Source organism: Chlorocebus sabaeus, chromosome 10, assembly GCF_047675955.1.
Source record: "Chlorocebus sabaeus isolate Y175 chromosome 10, mChlSab1.0.hap1, whole genome shotgun sequence".
Taxonomy (NCBI): Eukaryota; Metazoa; Chordata; class Mammalia; order Primates; family Cercopithecidae; genus Chlorocebus; species Chlorocebus sabaeus.
Window position 1 is genome coordinate 59,850,025 of NC_132913.1, and position 19,262 is coordinate 59,869,286.

General features: G+C 38.9%; 1 protein-coding gene across 12 annotated transcripts in view; it reads left to right on the forward strand.

Moving 5' to 3' along the window:
* The window catches only part of PDK1 (pyruvate dehydrogenase kinase 1), a 119,930-nt gene that overhangs the window by 34,816 nt on the left and 65,852 nt on the right, over nt 1-19,262 (forward strand). For 7 of the 12 annotated variants that reach the window (XR_012094224.1, XR_012094225.1, XR_012094228.1 and 4 more), the window contains one exon: nt 2,442-2,637. Coding sequence is in view for 5 of the 12 variants with exons in the window: in XM_073019818.1 (XP_072875919.1) it covers nt 2,442-2,582 (141 nt within the window). In the remaining 7 variants the exon portion in view is untranslated. Of the gene's footprint in view, nt 1-2,441; nt 15,225-19,262 lie in introns of those variants that run through there. The other 5 variants (XM_073019818.1, XM_007965365.3, XM_007965369.3 and 2 more) reach the window with 1 other exon arrangement.

Below are 19,262 nucleotides of genomic sequence, written 5' to 3' on the forward strand. Positions count from 1 at the left end.
AAGTGACTCTTGGTAAGCATATAGCTTACCCGATGGACACAGAAGCACTTAGTTTGCTTGCCTGGAGTGTTCAATGCATTAAGGAGGGATCCATACATTTTTACATGGTTGGAAAAACACTAGGTTCCATCGTTCCCCTTCTTCGGCTAACTGGTGACTGTTCATGCCTGATTTAGTGACTCTAGTTTCTTGTTCTGGCCACTAGATGGCATCTATTTTATAGAAAATGTTGAAGAATTTATATTGGAAAAATCTGAAAAGACTAAATTCTTTCCAGGTGGTATTTTTTGTTTGTTTTTTTAACCATGTCAATTTTGAGGAAAAAGGGCAACATCAATGCAATTTTTTTTTTTTTTTTGGACAGAGTCTTGCTCTGTCACCTAAGCTGGAGTGCTGTGGTATGATCCTGGCTTACTGCAGCCTCCGCCTCCCGGGTTCAAGCTGTTCTGCCTCAGCCTCCCAAGTAGCTGGGACTACAGGCGCCTAATTTTTGTATTTTTAGTAAAGATGGGGTTTCACCATGTTGGCCAGGCTGATCTTGAACTCCTGACCTCAGGTGATCACTTGCCTTGGCCTCCCAAAGTGCTGGGATTACAGGCGTGGACACTGTGCCTGGCCCAATGCAGTATTTTTATGACGAAATATAACATTTTGATCTAGCCCAGGAATGTCCAATCTTATGGCTTCCCTGGGCCATATTGGAAGAACAACTGTTTTGGGCCACACATAAAATACACTAACGATAGCTGATGAACTTAAAAAAAAATTACAAAAAAAAAAAATCTCATAATGTTTTAAGAAAGTTTACAAATGTGTTGAACTTCATTCAAAGCCTTCTTGGGCTGCATGCGGCCTTGTGGGCCATGGATTGGACAAGCTTGATCTAGCCTATAGATCAAGAAATTCTGGAATATTTAGAGAGAATATGGAGGTGAAAGGTTTTTAGTTCTACCTTAGAGAAAATAGAAGACAAGAAGTCTTAGAGAATCATTAAAATTGTCAACATCAAAGACTTTAGTGCCGGGCGCGGTGGCTCACGCCTGTAATCCCAGCACTTTGGGAGGCCGAGGCGGGCGGATCACGAGGTCAGGAGATCGAGACCATCCTGGCTCACACTGTGAAACCCTGTCTCCACTAAAAATATAAAAAATTAGCCGGGCGCAGTGGCAGGTGCCTGTAGTCCCAGCTACACGGCAGGCTGAGGCAGGAGAATGGCGTGAACCCGGGGGCGGAGCTTGCAGTGAGTGGGGATCGCGCCACTGCACTCCAGCCTGGGAGACAGAGCGAGACTCTGTCTCAAAAAAAAAAAAAAAAAGACTTTAGCATTATCAGAATGAGATTTTCTGGTTCAGGATGTTCTGCATCTTAGGAAATGCCTTTGGCCTGGGGTGGAAATACTACTGAAAAATCCTAACTTGAAGAAGATAACCAGAAACGTAGTTTACCTCGGGTTCCAGTGACTTTCAGGAAATACAATGGAGAATTAATGGTAATAATATATTGAAAACATGAAATAATGCATGATGCAGCAATCTTGTGCACAGTGACTGAAATTGGAGGCTGCAGAAGACACAGGTTCAAACCCAGGGCCAAGAAATGTTCACAAAAAAGCCAAGATGCCTTAGACATAGATTTATATTTATTAATAATGTTATAATGAGTTTTAAAATTTTTATGTATTTATAGAGACAATGTCTTGCTGTGTTGCCAGGCCAGAGTACAGTGGTACAATCACAGTTCACTACAGCCTTGAACCCCTGGGCTTCAAGTGATCCTCCTCTGTCGGTCTCCCAAGTAGTTAGGACTACACTCATGTGCCACCATGTCTAGCTGATACTTTTATTTTGTGTAGAGACAGGATCTTGCTATGTTGCTAGGCTGGTCTCCAACTCCTGGGCTCAAGCAGTCTTCCTGTGTAAGCCTCCCAAAGCACTGGGATTATAGGCATAAGCCACTGTGCCTGGATTGTGATGAGTTTTTTTAAACACAGTGACTATACTGGAAAAAAAAAAAAACTATTTCTTCTAGTAAATAATTAAAATAGAGTTCATTAAATTTATATACATATATTAAGATACATATATCGATTTGTATGTTTTTACATTTAACCAACTTCTTCAGTTTGCCAACTCTGGTCTGGGTCATGTTTTGTGTAAAATTTCAATACAGCAGCTTCCAGGATGGCTGGGAACTACTGTAAGCAACAAACTCAGTCAACCTGCACGTCAGTCAGTGCCATAGATTTAATAAATAAGATGTTTCAAATGTACATACCATTTAAAAGTATAGTTAGGTGGTATAAGGATTAATAAGATACTAATAGAATGTTATCTAATTTGTCATAACCTTTTTACCATTCTCTATTTTCTCAAATAATGAATTCTAAAAAATGCCAGACTTAATAGGTCTTAGGTTTTTTTTTTTTTTTTTTTTTTTTTCAGGCTTTGTCAACAGACTCAATAGAAAGACTCCCAGTGTATAACAAAGCTGCCTGGAAGCATTACAACACCAACCACGAGGCTGATGACTGGTGCGTCCCCAGCAGAGAACCCAAAGACATGACGACGTTCCGCAGTGCCTAGACACACTTGGGACATCTGGAAAATCCAAATGTGGCTTTTGTATTAAATTTGGAAGGTATGGTGTTCAGAACTATATTATACCAAATACTTCATTTGTCGTTTTCACAAAACTATTTGAGTAGAATAAATGGAAACTGAATTCCATTTGTGCCCATGAAACCTCCTAAAGGATGAAATCACACCTATTTTACACTTATATTTCACAGTAATTGAACATAGTTTTAAACAACTGTAGTTTTGGTCAACTTTTTGCTTTGTGGTAGACTTCAGAAGTGTGGAAATCTTTGGGTTTCTATAGGAAACTAGTTTTTTTTTTAAGAAATACTTTGTTTGGTAGAAACATTTTCTAAATAATAGTGATTAGCTGGTTAGCCATCTTCCTGTTATTTGGAGGAGTTCTGCCATCTTTATTCAGTAGTAATATGGTCTTCATGTTTGTCAGTGACTGACTACAAGTAAAGCAGAAAACAGTTGCTCTGTAATCACAGAACCAGCCACCATTCGGCGTCTATGTGCATTGTCTTAGCTATGAGGTTAATTCATCATTTTTAAATTTTATTGTAAAGAAGTGTAATGACTATCTCTCTGTGGATCTATGCCAAAATCATGGGCTGTCTGTTCTAAATGTACTTGTGATTAATGCAAGGGGAGATTTTTATACTGAAAACAAACATACTAGCAGCTACTAAAATAGAGAAGAAATTGAGGGCAAAGTAATATGTCTCCAAAACTGAACTGATTGCTTGTTGAGATTACCTAGAAAGCTTTTGGAAAAAAATAGAGTTTTTCTGCGTCCTACTCCAGATATACTGAATCAGAATCCCTAGGACTAGAGCCTAGAAATCTCACTTTTAAAAATGCTTCCTAGGTGAGTCTGATGCCTACCCTAGGTTGGGAACCACTCTTTCAAAGTAAGTAGTGATGACACAGCATTTACTAAAGTAATAGATCTGTAGGTTTTGGTTTCCACCTATTTAAAGCCAGATTTATAGACTCGAGAAGACAGAAACTGAATCCCATACCTGGTGCAATTAGAAGCATAATTAGAAGCAGAAGAACAAAATGCCAGGTAACCAAAGCATCAGAGCCATCATTGCTCAAGTTTTTTTCTTTCTCTTTTTCTTTTTTTTTTTTTTTCTTAAGACAGGGTCTCGCTCTTTTGCCCAGGATGGAGTGCAGTGGCATGATCAAGGCTCACTGCAGCCTTAATCTTCTGGGCTCAAGTAATCCTTCTACCTCAGCCTCCTATATAGCTGAAACTACAGTTGTGCATTACCACACCCAGCTAATTTTTTTTATTTCTTGTAGAGATGAGGTCTCGGTATGTTCCCAGGCTAGTGTTGAACTCCTGAGCTCAAGAAATCCTCCTGCCTGAGTCTGAAAGTGCTGGGATTACAGGCGTGAGCCACCACGTGTGGCCTATTGCACAAGTCTTGACAAACAACATGTATTTTCTAAAACTATCCAGATTTCGTTATCAGGGAGAAGTTTGCTTAGGTTTATTAGAGCAGTCCTTTGCATTCGTATGGTAATTTGTACTTTACAAACACTTTGATATATTATAACTCTGTTGGTCTTTGAAACAAAGCGATGCAGTGTAGGTGGTATTATTGTCTTTCTCACTCAATGTGGCCCAGAGTTTCTCAGAGTCGGAGCAGACCCTGAGATGTATCTGCAGATCCTGTCATCAGCTGGCAAGTCCAGGAGACTGTGTCATTTAGAGACTTGTTGTTAGTTACCCCTCAACATCTTTTAAGGTGGCAGGAAAATACATTGGACATAACATTTTAAAGTAAAAATTTTAAAGTTTAAAGAAGAGTTTTGCCACTTAAACGGGAGAGCTTTGTCTGGAAAATTCATTGAGTTGAAACACTTCATCCTTGGAAGGATTATGTAAGATGAACAATTGTGGTAAATATGTGGATTAGAAGCAGTTAGTGAATAGGCAGTTAGTCCAGTGCCCTCATTTAAGAGGCCAAGATCCTGATTCAGAGGAGGCATCCTTTGCCCAGAGCTTCTTAGCTAATCTGACCAAATGTTGGGGAAAATGTCTCACCTAACCCACTATTCCTTAATTGTGGATTTTGCGAAAAACAAAAGAACATGTTAATGAGTAATTGATATTAGTTTGATGTATTACAATTTTTTAGCTTTAAATTACACTTTTCTTATAATGATGAAATGTTTTAGAATCCTTTGAATCTAAGTATTTGTTTCCTAAATGAAACATTTGTACAACATTTGATGTTTTTACTTACGAAATATTCTCCTCCCTCAAGAAAATTAAAACTTTTTCTCTCTATTTAAAAGCTAAGAAATGTTTTAAAGGAAAAATGAAATTATTTTCCTTTAGCTTATTTTTAAGGTAAAACAGCTTTTTACTCTTATTGTGGTAATGGACAGAAAATTACATAAAAAATATTCTGGGAGAGCTTTCTCCTAGTTGGTTTTAAATCCTTGTGCTACCTGAAAGGTTTTTAGATTTTACAGGAGCTATTTTGTCCACCAGCATTAATGTAACACAGTGTAGTTATGAAAATATATTGAAGGACAAGAATTGGACACGAAGTGATTTTTGTAACCTGAGCAGTTAATGAATGTGCCAACATTTTCTAGGAAGGGACAGCAAGAATATTCTGCTCTGTAGTTAAAATACTGGCTGACTTTTGATGTCTTCATGCTTAATTGTGATCACTTTCTTGCACTGTGATGTTTTTACGTAAATATGTTGAAGTGGAAGTCTACCTTATTATTTTATAAAATGTTTTCTGTACGACAATAAACTGAAAACATGGATCAACCCTTATTTTGAAAATAAACTGAGTCAATTTAGCCTTTTAAAAATATGATCATCTCTTTTAAATAGAATCCTCTTCCACCATCAAGGCTCAACATTTTGTAAGCATCCAAAAAATTGATAGTTAGGGGGCTTGCACTAAATTTCACTATCTTCAGTAGAGAGGAACTGTTTGGAACTTAGATTTCCAATGTGTATATTCTAATGGAGAAAGCGAGAGGTAGAGTTTGTATGTTTGACTTACCTTAGATTTTTATTTTCCATACATACCACAGATGATTGACTTGTTGCATAAATGAACATCTTCTGTTGTGTGCTTTTCAAACACTGTAAATAAATTTGAAATTTGAATAACTTTCCACAGTATAACTGTTAAAAAAAAAAAAAAGTCTTAATTTAACCAGCATTACTACCCTCTGCTTGTACCAGTTGAATGGCAGAACTAAACTCCTGTAAATTCCTATCCTATTTCTAACTGATGGGATATAGGCACTACAATTTCCCTTCATTGTTGAAGCCAACAAGTTCCATAACAGAACTCCAGAGGTAAAGAGCTGGGGAAACTGTTAGTTTTAAGGTCACACTGTTGCCCTGTGAATGATTAATCAGAGGAAGCCCAAAAACAGCCAACCAATTTCAGTTTATGTCTTTAATTGTGATGTAAGTGTGAAGTTTCTACATATGGGTAATCATGGTTGAGTTAGGTAGTTTGCAAACATGACTTTTGCTGGAGGAACTTTTAATCATGTCTGATTAATTTTTGGCCCCAATAATTTATTTTCTTACAGTCAAACCCAATGCACTTGGAAAATAATATAATTAATACTGTGTGAAGGATTTTTTCCATGTTAAAAAAAGCAAATCACTAGTTTGCTTAGTTCTGGCATTCATAAAGTACTGCGCCTTCTGTTCTATTGACATGTTTGGAAAAAAGAATTGAACATATGTACCACCCCCCTCTTTCTAAAGTCTCCACAGTTCTTTAGCAATTGCTAACCGTAGGTTTTTAATAGCAAAAGACAAGATTGTCAGTTTTTGGTGCAAAACTCTACTCTTTTTGGTTGACTTGGAAAAGCTGTTGTTTATATTGAGAATTGTGACAGCTATCTTTTACTTTGTTAAATTAGAGATTATTTAGCAAAAATATAGTTTCACCCCAGTAAAATAAACTTCCACGTGAGAGTTGTGTTCATTCAGGGTGTTTTTTGAGAGTGGAAGTACACTTCCTGCATTTGTCACAGATAATATCAGAAATTTTGTTGTTTTGATTAAAATGTTGCCATCTACTTATAAGTTAAAAATGCTGAGGAGGTTTTTTTTGGAAAGAGTTTATGAAGCCAGGACACTTTTAAGTTTGACTCAAATATAAAAAGCCACAGTATTCTTGCCATGGTTTTGTACTTAGATGTCTCTCATTATGGGATTCAGAATGTAACAGTTATAGTACTGTATGAAAACACTTAATACACAGTTCTACAGTTACAGTATTGCATGAAAATACAGTATGGTGTGAAATTATTTGTCCAAAACTGTACTCTACTCTCAGTATCTCCATAATGCCCAGTATGTAGTAGGCACCTGTAATTGTGAAGCTGCCTCATCTGGGGTAAATACCAAGGTTCTTGGTCTCACAGCCAAGGAGATGGAGGTTGCAGACACACAGTTTGGAGCAGTTTAACAGGCAAAAGGAAAGAACAGCTCTCTGTTACAGAGAGGGGTCCGGAGCAGGTTGCCAAGTTGTAGTAAAAATGTCAGGCTTTTTATAAATGGGCTAGCGAGGAGGGAGCTCGTGAGGAGGGGATGTCTTATCCTCCTAGGGCCCGAGGACGCTTTAGTTGGGACCAGGTGTGCTATCTGTGCAGAGCAGAGCTTTTTATCAGCTCTTATCCCAGTCCCTGACCACGTAGGCTCTTAGACTCTTAGTCTGTGTTTCTTTGTCCTGCTTATCTGGAAGGGAGAGTTTCTGTGTCTGTTCCCATACATCTTGCAGCTGCAGGCATCCCCCCTAGTCTGCTTTTAGCTTCCTTATCTTAGCGCCCCTAAAGGGAAAGGAATGTGCTTATTAAGGGCCACTGTTTTACTGGGGTTAACTGCATGAGGTTAAAAAGGGAGCTATTTTTGAGCTGCTGTTTGTTAAAAGGAAAGTTTTCTGCCGGGGACTTACTTTACCCTGTTTACCTAAATTATTTTTGCCTTCTATGACAATTGTGTGCTCAGTAAATACATAAGGAATAATGAACTTTTTTTTCTCCATTCTCAAAATGATACTTAAAAATGACTCAGTACAACAAAGAAACTGAGTAGTAACCAGTGCAAAACTAGCAAAAGGATGAAATACACAAGAAAATGAGAGAATTTAAGAGGAGTAGCAAAACAGCACTGCTAAAGTTACAGGTTTATTTTAAAGTTTAAAATAGAAAGTAAACAAGCAAACACGCTGATAGTGGTTAGGCTTTCTGTCCCCACGGCACAAATCTCATCTTGAATTATAATCTCCACATGTTAAGGGAGAGACCAGATGAAAGTAATTGGATCATGGGGGTGGTTTCCCCCATGCTGTTCTCGTGATAGTGAATTCTCATGAGATCTAATGGTTTTATAAGTATTTGGTAGTTCCTCCTGCATTCATTCTTCCTGCTGCCCTGTGAAGAGGTGCCTTCCGCCATGATTGTGAGTTTCTGGAGGCTTCCCCAGCCATGTGGAACTGTGAGTCGATCCTCTTTTTATTATAAATTACCCTGTCTCAGGCAGTTCTTTATAGCAGTGTGGGGACAGACTAATACCCACTGGGTTAGCTGGGGTAGGTAAACAGCAGCCAGCTGGTGGGTGTCCCTTGATGGAGGCTTTGCAGGCTGTAGCAGAAGGGACCCTTCCGATAAACCTCCAGTCAGGAAAGGAAAAGGCCCAAATAAACAGTATTTAGATTTTTTTTTTAAAGGACATAACTACCAATAGAGATTTAAAATAATCATAAGAGTACCATTAACTTTAGGATACAAATTTTGTAAGTGGAGAAGAAATGGATATATTTCTAGGAAAACAGTATAAGATCCATCTAAGATTTTGACAATTTAAATCAACCACTAAGGAAATGAAATCAGTAATCACAAGTCCACCTCGCCAAAAGGCAATTTTTGAAAGATGAATGTTACCAAAACATCAAGAAACTGATAATTCCTATCTTACAGAAACTTTGAAATGGGAGAAAGCTACCCAACCCATTTCAAAAAGTTAGTAAAATCTCAAAGCTACACTTGAGCAAAGACTATGAAATATTAATAGACCAATCTTGTTTATGAACATAGATGGAAAAATTGCCAAAGAAATATTGGCACATTGAATGTAGCAGTGCATAAAAATATTGTTTTGAGCAAAAGGAGAATCCCAGGAACAGGAGGATGTTTTAATGTCTGAAAATCTATGTAATTTACCTCTCTACAGATTAGAGGAGGAAAAACATGAACACATCAACAGAGGCAGGAAATTCAGTTTTTTTGCGGGGGATGGTTGTAATTAAAAGTGCTTAACTCACTTATATAAGCCATTATATCCAGTTACAATAAACCTTGTATAGTGGCAGATGTAAGACAGATATACTGGAATTATCTATGGGGTTGGATCCATGGGCCTGCCATGGAAAATTTGTTGAGTTATATGTCCAAGGGTCACCATTTGCACGGTGTTAACAAAAAGTTACCTGCCTATGGATTCCCTTTTCTAACTCTGGCCTATTATTTTGGAACATGGAGGAAACAAACATCTGATGTTTCTGTGTTTGGGTAAACATTATTAGGCTTATAAAAGGGCCTAGGGGTTTTTTGTTTGGTAAACCGTTGCCTTTCCTGCTTTGGTATGGCAAATCTTCCTTTGGAGAAGAAGATCCCTTTCATCTTAAAACCAACTCTCAGTGACAAACAAAAGCAACAAATAGAAAGAGCCACCAATTAAGAACCATCAGGTGATGCCTCATTTGCTGCGGTGCACAGCTGAACTTGATTGTTGCTCTTGGATCAGGGCTGGCTTAATAAGGACTCGCTTAACCAATGGAAAGTAAGGTTAAATCTTTGTAAGCGATGCTTCTGATGCGAATCACCTGGACGTCTTGAGAAAATGAGGATTCTGGTTCAGCAGGTCTGGAGTGGGGCCCGAGATTCTGCATTTCTAACAAGTTTCCTGGTGGTATTAATGCTGCTGGTCTGTGAGCCACACTTTGAGTAGCAAACAAAGGACTAAAGGTTGTGAGATAAACTGCTTTTAGCAGCCCAAAGGGCCAACTGGAAAGTTGAGACCAGTTGCAGAGCAAATGGAGAGACAGATCTGCTAATCTGGTTCTTAGAGTACTTAAGATAAGAAGGATCTATTCCTGATGTCCAGGGTACTTGGTGGATGAGTCCATGACCTCGAAATCGAAAACCCATTAATCTTTGTGAAATCTGAATTTTAAGAATCTTACCCAGTGAGCATATAACTAGTGGAAATCCTGAAAATTGGCTAATGCGAGGAAGTGATATCCATGTGTAATGCTTATCTTTGGATCCATTTCATGGGGAATGTCATGGAAGACGACAGTAAACTTCAGTGGTTAATGAGAGCTTCACTAACGTTGTCTGTTCCAGGCAATAAGTGAAGTCTCTGGCAGTGGGAAGCATGGAACCAAGACTGAAAGCTCTGGCACTTTACAGCAGTGGTAGCGGATAGATAGGACTTAGTGTGGCCCCTTAGAGCAAGGCTCAAGTGATTTTCTCTGGTGAACGTGGATGTGGATCTAGTTTCTAGGGTTAGATCCAGGCAGGTAACATCAAAGTCAGTTGGTAAGATCTCTTATGCCTGTGAATGGAAGGCCTTGATAAAACTTCATTATTAATGTTGTGCATTAATTTAGCAGATGACTATAGTCATTTCACATCTAATACATGAATGTCCTGTATGGGTGACTGCTGAGGATTTAGCGAAGGAGACTCCGCTTACAATTTGGTAAGGTGGATGCTCCTGACACTGTTGATGGGCAAGGATGTTAACATCAATATCTAAAAAAGTTCTGAGATTTGGATTGTGATGTGTTACATTTCTAGACCAATTTGAGGAGAATTTAACAATAGTGAGCTTTTCAACTTATGAACATGGTATATATCTTTTTTTGCGGGGGTGGGGACAGAGTCTTCCTCTGTTACCCAGGCTGGAGTTCAGTAGCGTGATCTCGGATTACTGCAACCTCCGCCTCTGAGTTCAAGCAATTCTTCTGCCTCAGCCTCCCCAGTAGCTGGGATTACAGGTGAGCGCCATCACATCTGACTAATTTTTGTATTTTTAGTAGAGACAAGGTGTCGCCACCTCAAGTGATACACCTGCCTTGGCCTCCCAAAGCGCTGGGATTTACAGGTGTGAGTCACAGTACCCGGCCAAACATAGTGTATATCTTCATTTACATAGGTTGCCTTTGATTTCTTGCATAGGTGTTTTGTAGTTTTCAGCTTACAGATCCCACGCATATTTTATTAGACTTAAAACTAAGTATTTCCTTTTTTTTTTTTCTGATAACTTACAATTTTTTTTTAAAAAGTGTTTCCTTTCCAATGTTCATTGCTAATACATTTCACCATTTGAATCTCCAGTTCAGAAAAATCATGGCCTTTGGAGTTTTACTAAATAACATAGTTCCACCTTATTCCCTTGGTCTTTGATGTGGTGTCCATAATTGAGGAAATGGCAGTATGTCCAATGCAACATCAGGCTGCCATTAACTTGACTTTGCCCTCTTGTCTAGCCCTTTCCATTTAGACTACTTGGAAGGGTCAGCAGTAAAATTTCACTGGCCCAGTCCAGGGCTGCTTGAGTGTTACTGTTTTGTGCCACAATATGATGTGGCCAGACTACTTTTCTAGTTTTGAGATTATTTTGGAGCTTTATATTGGGTATGTTCTTATCCAAGTATCATTAGGGGTATTGGTTTCTGCCCTTTTCTTTCTTATTTTTCAAATGGCAGGCAGTAAATGGCTTATTAAGCAATTATAAGGTTCAAGATCTCAGCCCCAAAGATATGTTTGTAGATGACAGGCTTAACGTTCCTGAGGCGCTCAGAGAAAACTTCTCCCTCTATAGACTCTCCATTTTAAGAAGGAGGCACAGGGCTTGGTTGGCCCATTTAGTTAGTGACACACCTATATTACTCTCCTTGGCATCTTACCCCAGCCCATCCATTAGGTTGTGTCAGTCTTGTATTTCTAAGTGAGAATCCAGTCAACAGGAGGCACAAGAGATAGAACCAAATACCATAATGCCTCCTTCTATTCCACTGTGAACAGTCAAGGACACTGGAGGCCTCTGGGTAGAACACATATGCGTTCAGGAGCCTCTGAGCTTAAAGATGTGTGAGTGGAACTAACTAGACTGCCCAGGTTTGGTCTACACTGTAAATCTTTATTTTTTATTTATTTATTTTTTTGAGGCAGAATCTTGCTCCTCTGCTCCACAGTGTAGAGGTGTGATCTCAGCTCACTGCAACCTCTGCTTCCTGGGTTCAAGCAATCTCCTGCCTCAGCCTCCGAGTAGCTGGGATTACAGGTGCCTGCCACCATGACCAGCTAATTTTTGTATTTTTAGTAGAGACAGGGTTTCACCATGTTGGCCAGGCTGGTCTCGAACTCCTGAGCTCAAGTGATCCTCACGCCTTGGGCTCCCAAAGTGTTGGGATTACAGGCATGAACCACTGCGCTCAGCCTCTCTGTAAATCTTGAGTTGGTACGGAGCTCATGAAAGCTGTGCTGAATGGGTTTCTTTAGATTTTCATTTTCATGTTTGCCCCATTTATGCTAATAATAATTATTGGAAAATACATTCACCTACTTTACTTCTCTCTGACCAGCATAGGGGCAGGATCTGTGGAAAGACATTTACCACCTGTTTGGAAAGGTCAGCATGCTGATATTCACTAACTGCCATCCCTACAACTCCCCCTCCCCCAAACCTGATAGATAAATAATTTCTGCAGTCCAATCACTATTCTTCCCAAACTCCATAAGCCAGATTTTATACATACTTTGTGTGACCTTAAAACTCTATGCTATTATAGATCTAAAACCATTTAATTTTGTAGATACCTCCAACGGTGGCATCACTGGGTCCTCTCTTGGATAGCATAGTCCTATGGCTAAATCGGTCAGTGGTTGATCATGCTTCATGAGAATATGATCCCTGGGAGAAATATACAGCTAATTTAATAACAAATGAGTGTCCTAATTCTGGAGACCTGGGAAGTATTGATAAGAGCATAATGATCATAAGCAGACATTGGGTGCTTTAGCAAAGCCAATTTGCCTGCATCCTCTGGAAGGTAAAGTATGCCAAGATCTGTCTCTCAGAACTTAAACTCTTGGCAACCACATCTGCACTCAGCAACATGAAGCACAAGTTCTGTTCAGTTGCCCATACGCTGTCATGAGTTTTGCCATATGTATCATCTGGCTTTCAGAGGACCTTTCATGGTTGCCAGGTCAAGTTCCTGATATAGAAGTGGCATCGGTGCTGGTGTTAATGGCTGCAGAAAAGTCAAATTCCTTGATTATAGTGCTCTATGGTAGCAGTGAGAATGGTGGTAGTTTCTTTTTTCTTTCCTTTTTTTAAAAACCTTTCTCATGTTGAAGTTCACATGACCATTTTAAAGTGTAATTCAGTGGCGTTCAGTACATCCACAATGTGCAATCACCACTTCTATCTAATTCCAAAACATTTTTACCACCTTAAAAGGAAACCCTGCACCCCTTAAACAGTGGTAGTTTCTCTATCATGCCACTTTTGTAGCATGCTTTGGGGTCTTATTCCTGGGATCTTTCTCTACAGTGGTATAATTATATAAGGGTGGAAATATAAAAGAGTAAGCCTTTAGAAACAGTTTGTGTCTAAATTAGCTCTCAGGCATATTGTCTTCAAAGGCATGTTTTAAACCAGCCAAAGACTAACATCAACATGCTTATATTTTGAGTCCCAAATTAAAATCCAAAATAGTGAGCCAGGCATGGTGGCTCGCGCCTATAAGCCCAACTACTCCAGAGGCTGAGGTGAGAAAATTTCTTGAACCTAGGAGTTCCAGGCTGCAGTGAGCTATGATTGTGCCACTGCACTCCAGCCTGGGTTACAGAGTGAGATTGCTTCTAAAACAAAAATTTGAAATAGTAAATGCATTGATTTCTTTTAATATATATAGAATCAAACAATTGTGAAAATGTAATTGGCTAAGTTTCATATACAGTTCTTTATAAAACTCCTGGTGTTCTCTAAGATGTAGTTTGAGCTAGCCAAGGATGATGGCTTCAACATGCCTCCAGTTGTCTTGTCACTCCAGGGCCTGCCTCAAACCAAAATAAGACTTGCTGTTACTCTGAGACAAGCCAACTGTCATTGCCTTGGCAGCCACTACAACTACAGGTTGTTGCATCATGCCAAGCTGTGTTCTTTGTAACTACTAGAATGCAGTGGGATAGTAATGTGATGGTGAATCCGAAACAATGGTACTAGGAAGGAGGTTGGCCAAACTCAGAGTGGAGGCTGACGCTGTATCTGGTTGTAGCAGAGCTGGTCCTAGGGGAATAGGCTCAGCAATACCAAGGATGAGGACCAGAAGGGAGCAGGGGGTAGGGGAACTCTAGGAGCAGCGTAGTGTTGATAACTGGCATCTGAAACCTACAGTTTCCAGTTCAGAGCAGTACACCATATCCAGTGTATACTTACAGTCCAAGACATTTCCTGGGCGGTGATCTAGAAATGATATATATATATATACACACACATGTATATATTTGTGTTTTTTTGAGACGGAGTCTCGCTGTCTCCCAGGCTGGAGTGCAGTGACGTGATCTCAGCTCACTGCAAGCTCCGCCTCCCGGGTTCACGCCATTCTCCTGCCTCAGCCTCCTGAGTAGCTAGGACTACAGGCACCTGCCGGCACGCCCGGCTAATTTTTTGTATTTTTAGTAGAGAACATGTTTCACTGTGTTAGCCAGGATGGTCTCGATCTCCTGACCTCGTGATCCACCCGCCTCGGCCTCCCAAAGTGCTGGGATTACAGGCGTGAGCCACCGCGCCTGGCCTTAGAAATGATATTTTTAAAAGGAGCTGTGTTTCAGTGTTAGACTGTAGTTATCCAAGCAATATCAGATAGTGTGCAGTTTTTGTAGTATAAGGTAAAAATCTGAATAATAAAGATTTTTTAATAACAGTTTTAGTTAATACTTGACTCAACTGACATTGAGACTCTTGATGCAAAAACGTAAGTAGAAGAGAAGGCTGAAAACTCAAGACCATCATACCCTGTGGGGAATTTACAATCTATAACAAACATACAGCGTGAGATAGGAGAAAAGAAACAGAATGGTAATGATATTGCTGGAACTAAAGTCTATTTAGTAAATGGAAATACATAGCAAGAGGAGTCAGCTACTTCTTGGGCATTGATCAAAGAAAAATACACAAACATACAGAAGGAAAGAAAGGTCGTTTTATTTTATAACATTTTCCTTCTGATTCTGGGTGATTATATAGCTAGTCTGCTCTTCCACCCGCAAGATTCTGGGGTATTTTGACTAATGTTATTTGCAATGTCCATAAACTCAGAAGAAGTTAGTATTAATGGGAATATGAAGGAACCTCCAGTTATTGTGCAAGAAATTTTACATTTCCATCATGTTAAATTGTACAACTGTTTGTCATACACTGTGCTGTAAGTCTATGTGAAACCAAATCTGTGGATTTACCGATGGCCATTTTACCACCTCCAAACTATCTTATTTTTTTGAATTGTATCTCTTCTTACTCCATTTTCTTCTGATTAAAATCCTTCATGTTCTCCTGCATCATATGTCACTCATTTTTGTGTGAGCCACCTAGACCCTCTGAGAAAAAATTCAAAGCTACCCACTGTATGATTGTTCGTTCACTGAACATGTATTTTTTGAGTGCCTACTGCGTACTAAGCATTATGAAAGGCACTGAAATGGAAAAGACTAAGACATCCACCATCCGCAGATGGGCTTTTGTAGGTCCTGGAATTGAATTTGTCTTTTCTTTCCCCTGTCATTTAACAGCCACTCAGGATGTTGGTAATTGGATATTTTCATAAACCACATTAAATTGTATAATTCTGAATTTCTGTAATGGAAAATCATTATAAAGTCCCAAATCAGTGAAGATAAACTTACTCCACTATGCAAAACTAAAAATATGCTTGACTTAGAAGCTTTATTTTCTAAGGAGATAGTTAATAATGGACACTTTTGAAATGGTACTCTAAATGCACTTTTAGTTTCCAATCAGCAGATAGCAGCACTTGATTCCAATTCAAAGAGAAAGTTAGGATGGTATTCTGTGTGAATGCTGTTTATGACAAGGACACTCAACTTCCGGAAAATGATTCTTAAGTGGAAATTGGGCACATTCTAATTGGAGATTGTCTGGTTTGTCTTTGCAAGGGGAGCACTGCTGTACATTGGTCAGGTATATTTAAGGTAAAAGACAGCTTTTCCTCCTCATCAGTATAAACAACTGGACTTCTTTCTGTTAAGTATCAAACACAATCTGAAATTTTACTTACTATAAAGAAAATAAGATTTTATGCTTTTTTGATTAACTTTTCTCAGGTGCATTCTAAGTGAAGTGAATTTGATTTATTTCAATTGGAGTATTACTGCTGTAGGCACAGAGGTATCCGCTGCACTCAATAAAATAAAGACCACACAGAAGAAATTCTATAGTCCAAACAACCCAAAGAAATCGAAGGAAATGCTCTAAGGAAGGAAATGTAGACGCTAAGTTTCTAAAATGGACATGCGTGTATCCTTAAGTGCACATCATCATTGGAACGCGTGATTATCCTGCTGTTTGTACTTGCAGTATTGTCCCAAAAGTAAACTGAATTATCCATCTGGCAAATGCAATAGATGGGCCCTATGCTGGAGTGCAGTGGTGTGATCTCAGCTTACTGCAACCTCCGCCTCCTAGGTTCAAATGATTCTCATGCCTCAGCCTCCCAAGCTGCTGGGACTACAAGTGCTCACCACCACGCCTGGCTAATTTTTGTATTTTTAGTAGAGACAGGGTTTCACCATGGTGGTCTGCTGGTCTCAAACTCCCGACCTCAAGTGATCTGCCTGCCTCAGCCTCCCAAGGTGCTGGGGTTACAGGTGTGAGCCACTGCACCCAGCCAGTATCACTTTTAGTCTGTAATATTCTAGCTTGTTCATCTAGTATAGCCTTCGCTGTTAATTCTATAATACAAGATTTCAGGTTTATGTTCACTCAACAGTGGCTCTTCTTGGTTAATCTTCTCCAAAATGTATCTACTGCTTGAATCATCCCTCTTGTTCTGCAGTCACTATTTGAAAAATAGGTATCCGGTATGTTTAGACACTGCCTGCCCCTACGATGCCTCTCAGAGCTCTGAGCGTGAGCTCTGAGCTTGCAGGGCCAGAACAAGCCAGCATGATGAGGGGCTCCTCCCTGCGCCTAGGTTTTTGAAACACATCTTTTCTTTTGTTCTCCAGCTCTGGGTTGGACTGAAAAATTATTTTCCTGTGGTTACTCATCTTTGGGTTACCTCGTAATCACCTTTTGGTTTCTCAGTTTTGTATTATCTGTATATTCAATTTCCTACATCAAATTATCTGTATTTAATTTTTGTCTTTTTTCTTTGAGATGGAGTCTCACTCTGTTGCCCAGGCCGGAGTGCAGTGGTGCAGTCTCGGCTCACTGCAACCTCTGCCTCTCGGGTTGAAGCGATTCTCCTGCCTCAGCCTCCCAAGTAGCTGGGATTACAGTTGCCCGTCACCACACCCGGCTACTTTTTGTATTTTCAGTACAAATGGGGTTTCACCATGTTGGCCAGGCTGGTCTCAAACTCCTGACCTCAGGTAATCCGCCCTCCCTGGCCTCCCATAGTGCTGGGATTACAGGCATGAGCCACTGCACTCAGCCTCTAAAATTCTTAATTTCTGTTTTCCTTATTTGATTAATACAGCTGTAAAAATAGCAAACATGTATCTAAAATTTTACTTCAGTGGCAAAGGAGGGTTTTTATTTTGTAGAATTTATGTGTGATTTTAAGTGAAATATTTGTTTGGATCTTGGGGTTTTGGTAGCATATAAAGTCAATAAAATCAGAGACTTAGGGTTATAGAAGGGGAAAAAATCCTCAGCATCACATTCAGCAATGGTTTCAATTCATGAACAAGTTGATAGTCAAATCCTGAGTATAAAATACTTTACATTCTATCAACTTCTTCTCAAATTACTAGTAAGAACTTCATATTTTATGTGATTCTCTCATTGACTATTTTCATCTTTTCCTTAAATAAAACCAGGAGCAAAAACCTCAAAAGTACCAAAAATCAATCAGGATGAAATAATGTGCATAGTCCTTTAACCACTAAATAAGTTGAATTTGTAATTTTAAAACTTCAAAAAGGGAATCTCCAGACCCACATGGTTTCACTGAAGAATTCTATCAAACATTTAAAAAAAAAAAAGTTATCAGTTTCATACATTCAGTATATAAAAAAAAAAATTGTTAGTTTTGCACGGTCTTTTCCAGGAAATAGAACAGGAGGTAAACACTTCGCAACTCATTTTATAAGACTAGTTTTACCATGATGCTAAAACCAAACACAATATAAAAAAAGAAAACTACAGATTAATATTTCTCATGAACTTAGAGGCAAAACTCCCCCCAAAATATTAAATCCATTAATGTGTAACAAGAAGTACATGTCATGACCAAATGTGATTTATCCCTTCTAAGCAAGGATAGTTCAAGATTCAAAAATCAATTAGTGTAATCATAGAAACAGGCTGAAGAAGAGAAATCATATGATAATATCAACTGACATAGAAGCATTTGACAAAACTCACATACATTCAAAATAGCCAGTGGTCCCCATGTTGGGATCTGATAGTGCTGACTCCCCTCAGGCACCTTCTCCCATCTTTGATACTCCCTAATGTAAGAATAATGCTTTTTCGTATCTCATCTTGTAAATCAGTGAGTCAGAATTCGTAAGAAATACATGGCTAGAAATGGAATAAATCAAACACATATTTAGCATATCATAAATTATCCAAGCCACAATTTTAAAAGGTGTTTTCTCACAGAGAAGAGCATTTCTCTAAATATGTAATATAGTTGAAAAATTCATAATTATTCCTATGGTACACACTTTTTTGGCCTAAGCTAGTAAAGACCATTTCTCTTCCCAAGATCCACCATTATACATTAACATTTGAATATTTTCATTATACAGCCAAGATAGCAATTCCCAGATCCAACGCTAATGCACTTCCTGTCTAAAGCTGAAACTCTTACGAGCAATTAACTAATTCATGAGTAAATATTGTTTAGACATAAGCCTCTAGAACTAAGTGAGCCTAATGTATGTACAACGCTTAGCACATTTCCTGCGTATAATACTCAATATATGATAGTAATTAGTATCACTGCCATAAACTAACAATGTCAAGAGGTTTTCTACATTGATTAGAAGGATTTTTGTTTTTTAAAAAAAGCGTTTTCAAGCTAAGCATAAATTTCTCAAACTTATGGACGTAGGTGATAGGAACACTGTGTTCTCCTAAGTCCAGTCACCACTCTATCCAAAATTCAATTTTAAAATGTGCTAATAGTTTTTCTGTGTATTTAGCCAAATACATGCTACACATGCATGTCAGTAAAAGAAAATGCTACCAATAATGTTTTGGTTTTGTTTTGTTTTTTTTTTTTTTGGAGACAGAGTTTCGCTCTTATTGTTCAGGCTGGAGTGCAATGGCGTGATCTCAGACCACTGCAACCTCTGCCTCCCGGGTTCGAGCGGTTCTCCTTCCTCAGCCCCCTAGTAGCTGGGATT